This window comes from Vombatus ursinus, unplaced genomic scaffold (assembly GCF_900497805.2).
Source record: "Vombatus ursinus unplaced genomic scaffold, bare-nosed wombat genome assembly UNPS02005659.1, whole genome shotgun sequence".
NCBI classification, from domain to species: Eukaryota; Metazoa; Chordata; class Mammalia; order Diprotodontia; family Vombatidae; genus Vombatus; species Vombatus ursinus.
In genome coordinates this window covers 21,322,355-21,340,979 of record NW_020945437.1, presented here as the reverse complement: position 1 = coordinate 21,340,979, position 18,625 = coordinate 21,322,355, and the positions used below count along the sequence as shown (strand labels likewise).

The 18,625-nt window shown below is 39.0% G+C and overlaps 1 protein-coding gene across 2 annotated transcripts in view; it reads left to right on the top strand.

Moving 5' to 3' along the window:
• The window catches only part of UVRAG (UV radiation resistance associated), a 463,865-nt gene extending 448,548 nt beyond the window's left edge, over positions 1-15,317 (top strand). For both annotated transcript variants that reach the window (XM_027848208.1, XM_027848210.1), the window contains one exon: positions 11,677-15,317. In XM_027848208.1, coding sequence (XP_027704009.1) covers positions 11,677-12,382 — 706 coding nt within the window. In that variant the 3' untranslated portion in view covers positions 12,383-15,317. The remainder of the gene's footprint in view (positions 1-11,676) is intronic.
• The last annotated feature ends 3,308 nt before the right edge of the window (positions 15,318-18,625 follow it).

Below are 18,625 nucleotides of genomic sequence, written 5' to 3'. Positions count from 1 at the left end.
TTTGAGCGCCAAACAGAGGATTTTGTGTTTTATGCTGGAGGTGATAGGGAAGCACTGTAGTTTATTGAATAAAGGAGTGTCATTTAAAAAATAATCTCAACAGGTACAGTAATATGTATAGCACTTTGCAAACTTTAAAGTGCTGAAATTGCTTATTATGATGATTATGATTATCACCTGCTTTTTTTGCCAGCCATGAGGGAGGGAGGCAGAGAAGGAAAGTAGGCTTCCTCAAGGCCCTGTGCTAGCCAACAGTCTCACAGCTCCTAGGTGCTGGGAAGGCTGGTAATGCCCTGAAGATCCAGACCAGTGCTAAGGAAAGCAGAAAACATGAAGAAGATGAGCTAAGATAAGAGAACAAAATTACAGGACTCTCTCAGGTTTTAGTTCTTCTATAATGTCAGAGTTTTGCACAGTACAGCTGGGACAGAATTTATATTTTTTGTTTTAAAGATTCAGCACAGTTGTTTCAGGGTTAGTTCTGCTTTTCTCATTGGCTTTATACTAAAGACTTTGATAACATGTAATACTTCATAAAGGATGTCTTTAATACTTGAATAATTCAAATAGTGTCAGTGTCTCCTCCCCAATACACTCCATAACCCTTTATTAGACAATCTTCACGAGTTTCTTTCTTTTTACTTTTTAAAATAGGTTTTTATTATTATTTTCTGTTTCTTACATCACCATACTATGTCATATATCCCTCCCTGTTGTAATCCCATAGAGCTGCCCTGTATGGCAAATTGTATTTTTAGAGAGGAAGAAAAAGTCAGCACAGCTGATCATTATGTTAAAGAAGTCCTTAAACATGTGCTATTTGTAATAATTTGTGGACTTCCCACCTCCGCAGAGGGGTGGATTTTGGAGGTGTCTTCTCATATCTTTGCATGTGAGTCCCACTTGATCTTCATAATTTTGTTACATTTACTTTTGATCTTTGAGTGTGTCCTTGTTCTTTCCATTTACATTGCTGTAGATACTGTGTTTATTGTTTTCTTGGCTCTGCTTATTTCACTCTGTATCAGTTCATGTACATTTTTCCATACTTCTCTGTATTCATCACACACATCATTTCTCATGGCACAGTAATATCCCATCACATTCATGTACTTCAGTTTGTTTAGCCATTCCCCAATGCATGGGCATATACTTTGTTTCCAGTTCTTAGCTATCACCAAAAATACTGCTATACATATTTTGGAGTATATGGAGACTTTTTTCTTATCAATGACTTTCTTGGGGTATAAGCCCAGTAATGGAGTCTCTAGTTCAGAGACTAAGGACATTTAAGTTATTTTATTTATGTAATTACAGATTGCTTTTCACAATGGTTGTACCATTTCATAGCTCCACCAACAATGTATTAATATATCTTTCTATCCACAACATTACCTGTTGTCATTTTTTGTTATTTTTGCCAGTTGGCAGGGTGTAACCTAGGGATACACCTTAGGATTGTTTTGATTTTCATTTATCTTATTAGTGATAATATTTTTGTGTGGTTATGAATACTTTACAATTCTTTTTTGGAGAACTATTTGTTCATGGGAAATAACTATTAGTCATGGATATTTACATGTGTATGTGTGTGTGTGACTTTTTTTATACCAAACCCTTATCTGAGAAATTTGATAATGGGTTTTTTTTACCCTTTGGCCACTTCTCTTCTTATCCTAGATGCATTAATATTGTCTGTGCCGAAGCTTTTCAATTTTAAGTTCCCTCTTCTGTTGTAAACACAATGTTTCTTCAGTTACTTTAATCTTTTTTTTTAATGGTGGCCCTGTTGCCACTGGCACCCTTTCCCTCACCCCTGATCCCCTCTATTCTTTTCCTATCCCTTTACCTTTTTGTTTATTAGTTCCTTTTTGTCTCCTTTGATCTGGTTATATATTTCTTCCCCCTCTTACTTCCTCTCAGTTATGAAGTAGATTCCCCCTTCTTCTCCCTTTCAGCTAACCCTGTTCCTTAATTTTTTAATTACATTTTTGTACCCTTTTCCAAAAAAAGATTTCTCTGATTCTCTTCATTATCTATTGTCTCTTTCTCTGATTCATGACCCCTGTAATTTTTCTGGTCTCTCTCTTTTCACCGTATTCTTCATGCAATCAAAACTTCTAAAGTATCCATTTTAGGTTCTCTCCTCTGGGCACTTTCTGCCACTACCTTATAGGACTTGCCTCTATCGATTCATCCTTTCCAATGTGCCTCATTTGCAGAATAATGCCAATTATTGTAGATATCAGCGAGGCCACTGCCCCATGGAAGAGCCCCTCCCCAGTGAGAGTCCTAATTATACAGCCCACCTGTACTGATCTGTACTCTTTTTTAGTGACCTTTTTTTCTACATTAGCCTGGAAATCTCCCTGTTTTTATGTTCTCCCACTCCTCTAGGTGCCAGTTGCCCCCAGGAGTTCTAATTCCCTCTCTCCCAGGACAAGTTGATGTTTCTCCTGCATCCAGCCACTCCTCTGTAAGCTCATCTCTTAAAGATGACCATAGAAGTCACTTTTACTTCATTGCTAGCCCTTGACTTGACCCCGACGCATCACTCACACACACATCTTCTCTATACCTCTGCTTCCTTCAGAAAAGCTGTACCCTCCCAGGTTGTAATCGCATAAAAACAAACACAAAAAAACCATTCACATGTAGGCAGGATGTCGCCAGCTTCTGTCCACAATACCCATCTGTCTCTTCTCTGTTACCTCTACTAGATTTCCACCTTTACCCCTGTTTTCTTATGTATACTTGAAAAAAAGTCTCTTACTGGTTTCTACTGTCACTCTGATAGTCTTGCCTGCTGCATTTTATTCATTCCTCCTGCATTTCTCTTGTTTGGAGTGTTCCAGAAACAAATATTCTCTTGAGTTCTAGTTTTCTTATTTTCACTGAGTAATTCACAGTTCACTAGCCTAAGTCTCTGCGCCACCTGACTTTTGGGTGATCAGAACTGGCCCCAACTGGGTGCACTTTCCGTCAAGCTTGGTAGAGGGCTATGTGCATGTGCGTCCTGGTACCTTGTACCACTCCCAGTGTTCCTCAGTTCTCTAGCCTGGCATTTGCCATTTCTAAGCTTTGTAGCACTGGTGCTTCCAGGTTAAGATCCCCAGCCAACTTTTGCTCTTGAAGGACTATGGCCAAGCTTACTTTCAAGACCCAAGCAAACTTCCACAGCCTGGGACTGTAGTCTCTATAGCACTGGCCAAAAAAAAAAGGAGTAGGGACTAGGGTACAGTAGACTTTGATGTGAGCCCATGTCGTGTCCATGGTTCTGCTAGTGTAGCCTCACTGCCAATCACATGGGAGGTGGGAAGGGTGCTGAGTCAGCTCAGTCAATAAGCTTCAGTTCCTAGGTTTGGATTTGTTTGTTTTTTTTTAACCTTCTTTTGGATTCTGGGTGCCATAGAGTATAGAAACAGCTGAAGTTGCTTTATCTTTGGCACATAATTTCTGTTTTACAGAGCTTTGGGAGGTCATAGGCCTCAGAGAAAAAAGTCTAGTCTACTCTTTTGTTGCTCATGTGATCCAGAAGTGCCCCATACGTTTCTTTTGTTAAAAATCACTCATCTCCTAGTAGCTGATGGTCTGCTGATGCACCTCTCTACACTTATTAAGCTGGTTCTTTGACAACAGTTAGGCAAGCCATCCTCAGAGCTTTGTGTGTAGGATCTCCCAGACCTTGTTCTATACTGCCATATCTTTTAGAAGTCAGGTGGCTTGATGGAAAATGCTATCCACATCCAAAGAAAGAACTATGGAATTTGAATGCAGATCGAAGCATACTATTTGCTATTTTTTTCTTCTGTTTTGTTTTGTTTTGTCTTTCTTGTGGTTCCTCCTATTGGTTCTAATTCTTCCTTACAACATCACTAATGTGAAAATATATTTAATAGGAATGTATATATATAGTCTATATCTGATTGTGCTCCGTCTTGGGGAGGGAGGGGGAGAAAAATTTAAAACTGGAAAGCTTATGGAAGTGATTGTTGATAAATTAAAATAAATTAATAAAAAAGAACTCAGGAGGCAAATAAAAAAGATACAAGTAAAATTTTTCAGAAATTTAAATGGCCTCAAAATTGAGCAAGGAGAAAATACAGACCTAGCTTAGCTCCTTGAGGGAGTCATTCAGGAAAGGATAAGAAACTGAGTGTAGTTATGATCAACATCATCCTGGAGAAGGAGAAAGAATAACAAACAAACAAAACGTCTGTCCAGTTCTAAACTACAACTCGTTGTCTTTTGTCTTTCAAATAGTTGTCATGACATTTACGTAAAAGGTGCTAGGTAGTAAGCTCCTTGACGACAGGAACACCTAACCTAAACATCTCTCCCCATCACCAAACACAGGGGCTTTTCACAGAGTAAGTGCTTAATGTTTTCATGTTACAGTCAGTTCCTAGACTTTGAACAAATCCAGAGGAATTTCTTGCATTGGTATTTTACTGCAGCTACTTCTCTTGAAATCATTGGAATGTTCGTTCTGGAGAAAGGCCTTAGAGACTTGTATCATCCCGGAACCTCTCCATAATTTTTGCATGAAGAGATCTGCTTTGTATTTCTCTTAAGTGAAAAGATTGGTGAAAGAAAAATAACACAGGGTGTTATTTTCCTTCTCTGCAAAATGAGAGCTTTGGCCTAAATCATCTCTAAGGTTCCCTTTCAGCTCTGATATTCTGTGATTCTGTGCATATAAATACTTATGATTATAGTTAAACTGTGATAAGTACCATAAGTGTAATTTGAGTTCAGAGAAGGGAAAGGTTTTCGGAAGAGGTAGCATTTGAACTGGGCTTTGGAAGAGTGGATAGGATTTTGGCAATTGGAGATGGGAGGGAAAAATGGGGAGTGGACTCCCAGGGGAGGAAATAATATAAGAAAAGACACAGAGGCAGGAACTGTTTTACTGGATTATAGTGTTTATGAAGGGGGATAGTAGAAGATGATGAGGCTGGAAAGGGATATTGGGAAAAACTCATTGAAGGCCATGAGTGCCTTAATGAGAAGGTAGCATTAAGAGCACATTGCATAGTCAGTCAGCAAGCATTTATGAAGTTCCTGCTTTGTGTCAGGCACTGTGCTCAGCACTGGGGATACAAATACAAGCCAAAAAAAAAAAAAAGACCCTGTCTTCAAGTAGCTTACAGTCTTATTACAGAAGATAACAAATTAAAAGGGATCTTAGAGATAAAGGAAAGATACTCAGGCGGGGGCATTGATTGCTAAGTCCAGAGAATGAGAGGTGGCTGATTTAGAGTTCTCCAAAATGGAGATGCCAGGAAGAACTCACTTATTTGACTTTGAATAAGTCACTTAACCTTTCTTGGTCTAAATGAAGGAATTGGACAAGAAGACATCTAAGGTCATTTCCAACTTAAAATCTCTAGGATAGGTAAAAGTAAGACTCCATGAGGTAGCATGTGAAAGATAGACATCAAACTTTCCTCTACTCTTTAGATAGTCATTAGTATATTTTTATATATCGCCCTAGCTGACATAGCTAGAATTCCATCTGCAAGAGCTCTGTTGATGGGCATATTCATGCAGCTGTGTGGCAGTGATAACTGTTATGCATAAAGATAACTGAGGCAGCACAATATCCTAACGTTTCCTGAATTATCACTGAAAGATTTAATTGGGTTCGATATCATTCTCATATTTAGGTTTTTTTTGTTATATTCCCCTTTTAAAATTGGCAATATTTTGAGGTGTGTATGGGATTATCACCTTTTTCTGAGCTTCTCCTACCACACTGGATCACAGAAGATTAATTATCATTGTATTACCTTGGTTGTTTTATAATTTTTGTCCTTTGAAGACCTAAAACTGGAAGCAATGGATAGAAGTTGCAAAATTTAGGCTTTATGTAACTAGAAATGGAATGGGTTGTCTCATGAGCCTAGTGGAACCCCTCACTATAGGACTTTAAATAAAGGTTAAACGATCATTTATCTAATGAATTGTAGAAGAAAATTTTATTCAGGTATGGATTGAACTATTAGATGAGCACCTAGGTCCATTCTAGCTCTGACATTCTATGATTCTGTGTTCAGGTTGTACCAAATATGACCTTGAAGATTTCTTTTCTAGATGCTCTACATGCTATAGAATAGCTGGAGACTTTGGACCTGATTTTTTGGGGCCTCTCACTTGCTCTGGAACCACCTTTTTTATGGAAACTTCCATGCTTTGTGCCAATAAAAACATTTTTAGCTCACAGGTCATATAAAAAACAGGAGTTGGGCTGAATTTAGCCTTCAGGCCATAGTTTGTTGATTCTTACTCTATGTCCTATGTAAGGAGTTTTTAACATTTTTTATGTCTTAGAGCCCTTTATCAGTTTATTAAAGTCTTCTCATAATCCAGTTTTTAAATGCATAAATTAAAATATATCAGATTACAAAGGAAGCCAATTATATTGGAAGACATTTATCAAACTATTTTAAAACAAATTCATGGTTAAGAATGCCTGCTCTAGATTCCTCATTTTACAAGGGAAAAAAACCAAAGGGCTTTGAAAAATGAAGTGACATGTGTAATAAGCAAAGGAGCTGGGATTCAAACCCATCTTTTGGTCCAGTCTAGGGTTCTTTCTGATACACCACACTACCAAGAAATTTAGATTTGGTAACTTGATCATTGGTGAAAGTGAGAATACTATGGTAGATGAAGGCAGGTAGAGCACATAGGACTGGAAAGTTGATACTTTCTAATAACCCATTACACTGAATTCTTTCTTTTTAATGAGGACCAGAAAATTTCTTGTACCCTCTCCACAAAAAGGAGCTCGTTTTCTGAAACTTGGACTAGTTAACATCACCCTTCCCCTTCTAATCATTTCCATCATCCATTGTCCAACTTAGTTTCCACTTCTCCCTGAAACCTTTGCTGATCACTTCAACCCGTAGCAATCTACTCTGTCTTCCTCGTAACTCTTTAACAGTCTATATAGCTCATTTGCCAATCCCGTATTTACTTTGTGTCCCAACCCAACAGTTTGGGGGATCAAAGGAGGTTTTCACAAAATTAATCAATCAGAGTATTTATTAATTGCCTACTATAGGCCAGGCACCATGGTAGGTCCTGGGAATACAAAGACAATAATGACACAGTCATTTCTCACCCTCCCAATCATCCTCCCAAGAAACCTCTATTCTATCAGTATTACAGGCCGCCTAGAAGAGGAAATTAATTGATGAGCAGCTCAGGAAACAGATCGCATGCCTAGCACAGAGGCTTAATATGGTTAGGGCAGGAACATAAGTTCATAGCACTAGGCTTGGTACTATGGGAGGAGATCCAAGAGAAAGCAGTCAATGTTGATTGAATGATTAGCCATCTAACATTAAGAGCAGTTCTCCTGTTCAGGCTTAACCTAGAGACCGATTAACCGCCTAGCGAATATATGTAGCATCTTGGATATTTTGAAGGAAAGGAAGGAATGATATTTCTTTTTTTTTTCTTTTTCATGATTTTTAAAAATATTTTATTTTTTTTCTTATTACATGTAAAGATAGTTTTCAGCATTCATTTTTATAAGATTTTGAGTTCCAAATTTTTCTCCTTCCCTCCCCTGTCCCCAAGATGGCAAGCAATCTGATGTAAGTTATACATGTGCAATCATGGAAACATATTTCCACATTAGTCATGCTGTGAAAGAAGAAACAGAACAAAAGGGAAAAGCCACCCAAAAAAAGTGAAAATAACATATTTTGATCTACATTCAGACTCCATAGTGGGTGTGGATAACATTTTCCAACATGACTCTTTTGGAATTGTCTTGGATCATTGTCAGTCATAGTTGATCATTGCACATTGTTACTATTACTGTGTACGGTGTTCTCCTGGTTCTGCTCACTTTACTCAGTATCAATTCATGTAAGTCTTTCCAGGCTTTTCTGAAATCCACCTGTTGATCATTTCTTATAGCACAATAGTATTCCATCACATTCATAAATCACAACTTGTTCAGCCATTCCCCAATTGATGGGCATTTGCTCAGTTTCCAATTCTTTGCCACCACAAAAAGAGTTATTATGAATATTTTTGTACCTGTAGGTCCTTTCTCCTTTTTATGATCTCTTTTGGATACAGACCTAGTAGTGATATTGCTGGATTAAAGGGTATGCATTTTGATTGCCCCTTTGGGCACATTTCCAAATTACTCTCCTGAATGGTTGGATCATTTCACAAGTCCACCAGCAATGCATTAGTGTCCCAGTTTTCCCACATCTCCAACATTTATCATTTGCCTTTTCTGTCATATTAGCCAATCTGATAAGTGTGAGGTAGTACCTCAGAGTTGTTTTGATTTTCATTTCTCTAATCAATAGTGATTTAGAGCATTGTTTCATGTGACTATAGATAACTTTGATTTTTTTCATCTGAAAACTGCCTGTTCATATCCTTTGACCATTTATCAGTAGGGAATGACTTATAGTCTTATAAATTTGATTCAGTTCTCTACATATTTGAGAAGTGAGGCCTTTATCAGAAACATTTTCTATTAAAAATATTTCAGGGCAGCTAGGTAGGGCAGTGGATAGAGCACCGGCCCTGGATTCAGGAGGACCTGAGTTAAATCCGGCCTCAGACACTAGCTGTGTGACCCTGGGCAAGTCACTTAACTCCACTGCCTAGCCCCCCCAAAAAAATGTTTCCCATCTTTCTGCTTTGCTTCTGATTTGTTTGTGTTGGTTTTTAATTTAATATCTCTGGTTTTGGTTGGTCATAAATTCTTCCCTTATCCATAATTCCGACAGGTAAACTATTCCTTGCTCTCCTAATTTGCTTATCATATCACTCTTTATATCCAAATCATGTACCCATTTTGACCTTAATCTTGGTATGTGTACAGTGTGAGATGTTCTATGCCTAGTTTCTGCCGTACTATTTTCCACTTTTCCCAACAGTTTTTGTCAGATGGTGACCCAGAAGCTGGAGCATTTGGGTTTATTACTATAGTCATTTACTGCTGTGTCTTATGTACATAATCTATTCCACTGATCCACCATTCTATTTCTTAGTCAATACCGAATAGTTTTGATGATTGCTGCTTTATAATATAGTTTTAGGGGCAACTAGGTGGCACAATGGATAGAGCACCGGCCCTGGAGTCAGGAGGACCTGAGTTCAAATCCTGCCTCAGACACTCGACACTTACTAGCTTTGTGACCTTGGGCAAGTCATTTAACCCCAATTGCCTCACAGGAAGAAAAAGAGAGAAAGAAAGAGAAGGAAAGAAAGAAGTTTTTGATCTGGTACAGCTAAACCACCTTCTTTTGTATTTTTTTCACTAATTCCTTTGCTATTCTTGACCTTTTGTTCTCCCAGATGAATTTTGTTATTATATTTTTTAGTTCTATAAAATAGTTTTTGTTAGTTTGATTGGTATGGTACTGAATACATAAATTAATTTAGGTAGAATTGTCATTTTTACTGTATTAGTTCAACCTACCCATGAGCAATTGATATTTTTCCAGTTGTTTAGATCTGACTTTATTTGTGTGAAAAATGTTTTGTAATTGTGTATTTATCTTGGAAAGTAGACTTGCAAATATTTTATATTGTCTTCAGTTTTTTAAATGGAATTTCTCTTTCTGTCTCTTGCTGCTGGACTTTGTTGGTAATATATAGAAATGCTGATGACTTGTGTGGGTTTATTTTGTATCCTGCCACTTCACTAAAGTTGTTAATTGTTTCAAGAAATTTTTTAATTGATTCTCTAGGATTCTCTTAAGTACACCATTGTATCATCTGCAAAGAGTGATAGTTTTGTCTCCTTGTTGCCTGTTCTAATTTCTTCAATTTCTTTTCCTTCTCTCGTTGCTAAAGCTAAATTTTGTAATACAATATGGTGGTAACAATGGACATCCTTGTTTCACCCCTGATCTTATTGGGGAAACTTCTAGCTTATCCCCATTACAGATAATGCTTGCGGGTGGTTTTGGTTGGATACTGCCTATCATTTTAAGGAAAGCTCCATTTATTCCTATGTTCTCTAGTGTTTCTAATAGGAATGAATGCTGTATTTTGTCAAAAGCTTTTTCTGCATCTATTGAGATAATCATATGATTTTTGTTGTTATTGTTTTGTTGTTATTGTCAATTATGCTGATAGTTTTCCTAATACTGAAGCAGCCTTGCATTCTTGTTATAAATCCCGGCTGGTCATAGTGTATTATCCCGGTGATAAATTATCACAATCTCTTTGCTGATATTTTATTTAAAATTTTTGCATCTATATTCATTAGGGAAATCGGTCCATATTTTTCTTTCTCTGTTTTGGCTCTTCTTGGTTTAGGTATCAGCACCATATTTATGTCATAAAAGGAATTTGGTAGGATTCCTTTGCCTGTTTTTCTAAATAGTTAATGTAGTATTGGAATTAATTGTTCTTTAAATGTTTGGTAGAATTCACTTATAAATCGATCTGGACCTGGAGGTTTCTTCTTAGGGAATTCATTGATGGCTTGTTCAAGTTCTTTTTTCTAAAATGGAGTTAAGTATTTTATTTCCTCTTCTGTTAATCTGAGAAATTTATATTTTTGTAAATATTCATCCATTTCACTTAGATTCTCAGATTTATTGGCATAGAGTTGAGCAAGATAGCTCCTAATTATTGCTTTAATTTACCCTTCATTAGTGGTAAATTCACCCTTTTCATTTTTGATACTGGTAACTTGGTTTCCCTCTTTCTTTTTTTTTTTAAATCAAATTAACCGAAAGTTTGTCTATTTTATTAGGTTTGCACTGTCTGGCCTTTGGCAATGCCCCTTCCCTCCCCAGACTTCAGTCTCCCCCTCTGTGAAATAGTTGGACAGGATGTTCTTCATGCTCCCTTCCAGCTCTAATCTAGTATAATCCTGTTAATCCATCCTCATCCCTGGCCTCTCCCTGCCCACCCACCCCCACGTTTGCTCACTACCTGAATGATAGACCCAGAGCATAAGTCCACTGGAAGCCAGTCCAGGTTCATGGAACATGACCCTCCCCACCCCTCTCTCCCTGCCAAAAGTTCCCATCAGCCCATAGTGTAGCTTCTATTTCATTCTGGAGTAATCGATCACAGCTGTGGTAATTCAAGCATGCTTATTGTGAGCTCGGATGGCAAATGAAAGGCTTGGCTTGTCAGGACCAAATACATTGTCTCTGGGCGGTGTTAATATTCTGTTTTGGTTTGATTAACTAGCTTCACTGGAAAATCGCTTAGAGGGGGAAGAACACTGTCAGCAGGGGGCAGAAAGCAAATAGTCCCACAACTGGCAAAAAAAAAAAAGCTTGGCACACAGAGCAAAGTTTTGACAACCTATCACCTGGAGAATCCCCAAATTAAGGGCAGCAGATTTGGCTTGATTTTCCTGTGAGTATTAAAAACTGCAATTTATAGGTCTGCTTGTCTGGTAGCACTGATAGCTATGGGAGAGGAATTCAAAGTTCCCATCATGGAGAGAGATAGTTGGGAGGTCATCATAGGCTCTCAGTTGGAAACTGCCTCCAAGGTCCACTCATCTGAAACCCTATTTATCATATCACAAGGGTAATAATATTTGGACTACCTACCTACCTCTCAGAGCTAAAGTAAGGAAATTGCTTTGTAAACCTGAGATACAGAAATATGAGTCATTACTATTGAATGAGAGGTAATGTGTTGTTTTTCTTTGTCTTTCAGCGACAGACATCGAACCTCCAGTGCCATTCCAGTTCCAAAGAGACAAAGTTCCATATTTGGGGGTGCAGATGTAGGCTTCTCTATGGGGCTACCATCACCAGACAAAGGCCACCGTAAACGGGCCAGTTCAGAAAATGAGAGACTCCAATGTAAAACTCCTCCTCCCAGTTACAACTCAGCAGTAGCCCAACCTGTGGCCACCATTAAGACTATTGGAGATTCCGAGAAAAAAATGGCATCTTTATCCTCCTCCTTAGATACCTCCTTGGACTTCTCCAAAGACAGTAAGAAAAAAGAAGCTGATCTTGATGATCATTTAAACAGGGGCCACATGAATGTGAACAGTAGTCGGGAGTCACAGGAGCTGCTCCTTGAGCATCCTGGTGCAGTCAATGGAACCCTCCTTCCCAGGGAGCACAACAGCACGGCCTGCAGTGAGCAGCCGGAGGAGCTCCCCGCCACCACCAGAGGGGCTGAGTTCCGTTGTGCCGTAGAACAGGCCGAAGAGATCATTGGCACCGAGGCGATGGGCTTGAGCTCAGGGGACCAGCTAGAAGCATTTAACTGCATCCCAGTGGACAGGGCCGTAGCCGTAGAATGTGATGAGCAAGTGCTGGGGGAGTTTGAGGAGTTCTCCCGACGTATCTATGCACTGAATGAAAACGTGTCCAGCTTTCGCCGGCCACGTAAGAGCTCAGACAAGTGAGCGTGGGCAGGGAGAAGTCATTGACTGGACCAGGACAGAGTGATTGATCACAAATGAAGATGAAGTTGCACTTATCCTTTGTATTAATTATGGAGCAAAATAAAACAGATTGAATCTATTCCTCTGATGTTGGAAAGTGGACTTGGGGAAGTGAGCCAGGACGTGGGGTCAGGTGTATGAATGGGCCAGGTAGACTTATACTCTGTTTCGATATATTTGCTTTTCAAACCTTACAGTTGGTTCTAGGTCAATAGTCGTTCTTTAGCTTGAAAAAGCTTCTATCTAGTTCAGCCCATGTTATAGGTATTCATCTGCTTCTGTTACATACAATTTTGTTTTATCCTTGGATGGAAGATGATAATATATAAATCATAAAATGAATGAATATATCTTTTATTGTTTGTCACTGTTTATAACAAGTAACACTCTCAGTATGGTTCAAAAACTGAATATCTAGGACCAGGTTTTCCCAGCTCCCTGAAAGGATCTTGGCCCTTTGTGTGGTTGAGGATTAAACTTGGTGAGTTTCTCAAACACAGGTGCACCACCCCAACAACTTATCTCCTTGGGCTTCTGTCACCCCAGTCTTTTCAGATGTCCAATTGTCTAAGTAAGAAACTTGAGTACGTCAGATTCCCCTGTGCTGTCTTAACAAATGGCCACATCTTTTCTCCATTTAGTACCAGCCTCTTTAGACATGGCCCTCAACAATTTGATTTTTTTTTAATAACAGTTGGATTTTCTAGAATACTGATTAACAGAGGATTCCAAGTACCCTACAGATTTCATGATGTAATCCCATTCTTGGGCTATAGCTCTACTACATATATAGTTGAATTCTGGGAAACCAAAAGCCAGGCATGCTTTTAAGAAATTCACACACCCGGCCAGCCCCCTAGATCTGAACTCCATGTTAACTTACTGAATTTATCGTCAGAAGTAAAAACAAACCCCCTGCCAAGTACTGTATACAATTAAATAGATGTGGCTTGCCCAGCCCTGTGAATCTGAACATTGGGAATAGCTGGATCATGTCAAGAGATGAGGAAAAACAGTGTAGGTATGAATATAAAGACACGGTTCTCTCCATTTAATTTAATCACTCGCCATTTTCAGAGCTCACTTTCCATCCCTGTTGCTGCCTGTGCCGTATACTCAGCTATGTAACGCTGGGGTTACAAGCTCTTTAAAGAGAACGTAGTCGTCTTGCTATATATGTTAACCCAAACAAATAACAATAGAGTGACCTTCCCCATGACCTGATTTTTCTTTCCAGGTCTGAATTTCCTCTTCAGACCTGTATTACCGACCATGTGGCACATCCCCCTGATGCCAGGCCAAAGGAAGCTGTGAATATGTACAATATAATCTTATTCCTTAACTCTGTCAGAGTTCTTAGGCCATATAGAAGAGCACATACAGTATGCGCTGCTTAGTAGCTGCATTTTTCCCACATAACATCTTAGGCATTAACAGGGCCTGAAATCCTCTTCATATTTTGTCTGGGCTCCCCTGAGCTCCCTTTGGATTTATAAATATATTAGACTAGAGTATCTCACCACCAGTCATTATTTTCCATGTATCTTATCTCTCACACACACACATACACACAGCTGTCTTGCAGTATTAGGCAGAGCAGATGCACAGAAATTTTAAAAGACTCCTAGGAAAAAGCTTTAATTTCATTTGAAGAAATCTCACGTATTCCAAATCAACTGCTCTGTCCCCTCAGGGCCTAGGGCAGAAGCCCCTTCAGTGTCCCCTGCAGGGTTTTTTCGGAGGATACTACATCTGTGTTGGCTCCCAAGAGGAGATAGCGAAGGAAGAGGCTGGACTTACCCAGCCGCCTCTAGAGGAGTCACAACAGTCCTCCACCCGAGGAGACAGCAACCAAAATCCAGGACCATTGTCTCGGAGGAGAGAACAAAATGCACACGCTGCATCAGCTTCCCGAACCTGGCAGTAAATCTTCGAAGTCAGTGCCAAACCCAAAGAGTAGCTGCGTACTGTGTGATCCTGGGAGGCCCTCCCCTCGGGCCCCTGGCCCCACCAAGCCATTGGTCCCAATGACAAGAACAGGACACAGAACAAGCATTCATGGGCATTAATCTCAGGTTCCACTCAACCAAATGAAGCACGAGTCACCGTCTTCCCGTCTGTGCTCGTCCTCGTTGTAGCTGTTTGCTGTTTAACCTACCGATTTTGATCTGCGCCATATGGAGCACTAGTGTTCAGGAGCACCAGGTCACAGTGGAACTGGCCCTGATGGTCATATTTGCTTGGTTCATACCTTTTTAATAGTGTACACCGTACAGAATATAGCTTGAGTTTCTTTGCAGTGTCAATTACATTTTCCCTGTAACTAGAGTATTTCGGTGTCTCGGTGAACAGATCTGAGTTCATTTTTCATTGCTGTAAATGTAGTTTTTCCAGTGCTTTAAATGGCCAGGGCCCAAACATTGATGAGTTCCCAGCTTTTAGTTTTTCTTTTCAAATTTGTCTTGTAAAAATTACCAAAAAATTTTGACTGCTTGGACGGGGGGTGGGGGGAGAGGGATTGAGAGGTAATGTGGGAATTTGGGCGGAAACTATCACGTCACTGTCCGTTTTGAAACTGTCAAGAACCTCACTAATTTCCATGAAGATTAGAATAGTTTGTGAATGTTTTCAAATCAGTACTTGGTGGTACTCCACTCCTCCCCCAGGACTTGAAATTCTGGAGGCATTTTTTTTTAAGAATATTAGTTTTGGAAGACTGTATCCAGCTATATTTTTATAGCAATCCTAACAATGTCTATTTATCCTGACCTAACCAATTATTTAAATAATTTTCAAAATCATCACCAATAATAAATGGCATGTGGGAAACTTATCTGCGGGTAATTGGGAGAAAATTTAGCATCTGTATTTATAAAATAAATTTGATTAGTATTTATTTTGAGAGTGAAGTGTGTTATTTACCTCTCTCTTCCTGTTTTTTGAGTCCTGTCTTCATTCTTTTAAGTGTCTTATCAAAATTCAGTTGTTGGAGAATGTGTTCTTACTTAATCAGTGGGGCAGTGGATGGCTTACAGCTTGTTTTAATTTACTTCTGTTATTTTGCATTTTAAGTTTTCGATACCTAAATCAGTCATCTTTATTTCCATGATCTGAGAATCATAGACTTGAGGAGCTGAAAAGGGATCTTAGAGGTCATCAATGTAATCTCCCACCCAATGCATCCCTTCCAGGCTTCTGCTCTGACAAGGAGCCCATTAATCAAGATAGCCCCTCTATTTTTTTTTAAAATAAGTTTTTATTAATATATTTTTTTATATCATTAGTTTTCCCACTTAGCCCTCCCATTCTCCATCCCAAAGAGCCATCCCATATAACAGATATTTAAAGGCAAATAACAACAACTATAATAATGTAGAGGAAAAAGACAACACAACTGATCAATACATTGAGAAAGTCCAAAGATGTATAGCGTGCAACACCTGTGAACCTCCCACCTCCATGAAGGGTTGGGTGGGGTGGGGGGTGTCCTCTTGTTTCTTTCTAGACCTACTTGATATTTATAATTTTGCTACATTTACTTTTAATTTTTTTGATGTATCTTCTTTCCTTTTCCATTGTTATTGTGTATGTTGTTTTCTGCATCAGTTCACATAGATCTTTCCATGCCTCTCTGTATTCATCACATTCATCACTTCTGATAGCACCATAATATTCCATTACATTTATGTGCTGCAGTTTGTTAAGCCATTCCCCAATCAATAGGCATCCACTTTGTTTCCAATTTTTAGCTATTACAGAGTGTTGCTACATATATTTTGATGTATTTGGGGACTTTCTTCTTATCAGTGACTTCCTTGGAGTATAAGCCCAGTAATGGAATCTCTAGGTAAAACGATACAGACATTTTAGTCATTATTTACATAATTCCTAATTTCTTTCCAAATTGGCTGTACTAATTCACAGCTCTACCAATAATGCTGCTGTTGTCATTCTCAAAGAGGACCAAAATGACATCACCAAGTTGGGAGTCAAAGTACAGTGTGTCTGACTGTAGCTGATGAGCTCAGAAGGCTCTACCACAGGTCGGGCACAAGTAGCCTGTATGAACATATAGACCAATAAAGCATTAGTTTGCCTGTCATCCCACAACTCTCCATCATTAATTATTGCCATTTTTTATCTTTACCGATTTGCAGAGTGTGTGGTGAAACTGCAGGGTTATTTTGATTTGTATTTCTCTTACTGTGAGTGATTTGGAACTTTCATGTGGTTATTAATGTTTTGTGATGCTTCTTTTGAAAAGTGATCTTTTGACCATTTTTCTACTGGAAAAAGCAATTCTATTTTTTAACATCTCTGTTAAGAAGTTACTCTCTCACATTAAGCAAAAATCTGCCTCTCAGTCCTCCCTCATTCCACCATTAATCCTATTGCTGCCTTTTTAAAAATCATTTTTAAGGAGTTTTTTTTTAACTTGGGAGGATACAAACAAAAAAATCCTATTCATATGTGGCACTTTAAAACCTACAAAGCAAGTTCACTCACAACCTTGTAAATTGGTAGGCTCAGAAAGGTTGAATAACTTGCCCAGGGTCACAGAGCTCGAAAGTATCAGAGCCACCATTCATCCTTCAGTCTTCTAGATTGATATCCACCATGTTTTATGCCACATTTCCTCATTGGATACATCTATTCCCCATTGCTCTTGAATATCCTTTTGGTATTTGGAAACAGTGATCATGTCCCCTTTATTTTCTTCAGGCTAAATATCCCCTGTTCCTTCAACCCTTAAATGTTAATTTTGTGTCTCCATCCCAGTCTGCCTCTCTGAATATGCTCTGGATTATTAGAGCCTCTCCAAAAATATGCCCCCCAAATTAGACATAGTACTCCAGATGAGGAGGCCCTACCAGGGTAGAAAACAGGAACTATCAGCTCCTTCACTTTGAATGTATGCTATGTTAGACTTTGCTTCATGTAGTATAAGGTTATATACCCAGCCACATCCCCCATCTTGTACTCATGTGGTTGATTTGTTTGAAACCAAGTGAAGAAATTTACATTTTTTGCTTGTTATATTTCTTCTTTTTTTATTGAACCCCTCAATAATATTTACAAAGAGAGCAGATGTCTCCCAGATACATGCAAATCTCACTAGAATATATGTCAATGTAGCACTCCCGCTAGGTGTCCTCTGTAGACTTGTACTCTCACTTGAGGTTGGGGGCCCTAGAAGGGGGCTGACTGAAGGCCTCAGTATCTGGTACTATCGTTTGTGACCCACCTCTGGTGCACTTTCCACTAATAAACAGTCATGCATAACAAGAACAGTCATAAACAGTTATTTGTAGTTGTTCTCCCCCTTCCTCCAAAAAAGTCAGGTATACATTCTCCCACAAATACAGGGTCTGTGGAGAAATGAGCACAATCGCAAAGGTAGCGAGGCACACATGGAGAGAACACGTCGGCAAGGAGGTCGCCCATGACTCCTGCCCAGGAAGTTCTTTGCTCCTTTCACGGACACTTCTTAATGTTCCCCTTAGGGCTCCAAGAAATTTGTGCCTCTGAAGAGTCCGTAGTCATCTTATCTCTGATCCCTGGAGCTGTCTTTCCTTAGCTGACTATCACTCTTGGGTGGTTCCACTATCAGCTGCTATTGGTCCATTCTCTCTGGTTACGAGATGGGAAGAGAGAGAAAGGCAAATTCTCTCCTCTTCCTCCTCACAAGTCATTCCTTCTCAGGGGCTTAGCTGAAATCCTCAATCTAGAATCCTCTGAATTAGAACTCCAACACTCACAGTTTGTTTCTGAACTGACTGCTAGTTTTATGTATGGTCCAAGAGATGTGACTTAATCTTTTCAGTCAATCATAACATATTTCCTCTATGGTTTTATCTTCTTCACCCAGTGGCCAAAACCCTATAATCCTTTCAAATAGATTAAGAGCTTATTCAGACCTAGTTTACAATTTGGTTCAATTTGAGGTTTCTGAATCTTCTATAATTATATTAATTGGGGTGGAGGTAGAACCCCACCTTTATACCACTACCCTATCAGGATGGGAGCTGAGTATAATTTGGACTTATTGAGATTTCTGCTTATCACCTTTCAAGAATTACATTACATCTCTGTGTCCTGGTTTCCTTATCTCTAAAATGGGAATAATAATGTTCTATACAATAGAAAGATCATAGTGCAATGAAAAATGGGGAACCTGGGTTCAAACTCCGTCTCTGCCACTAA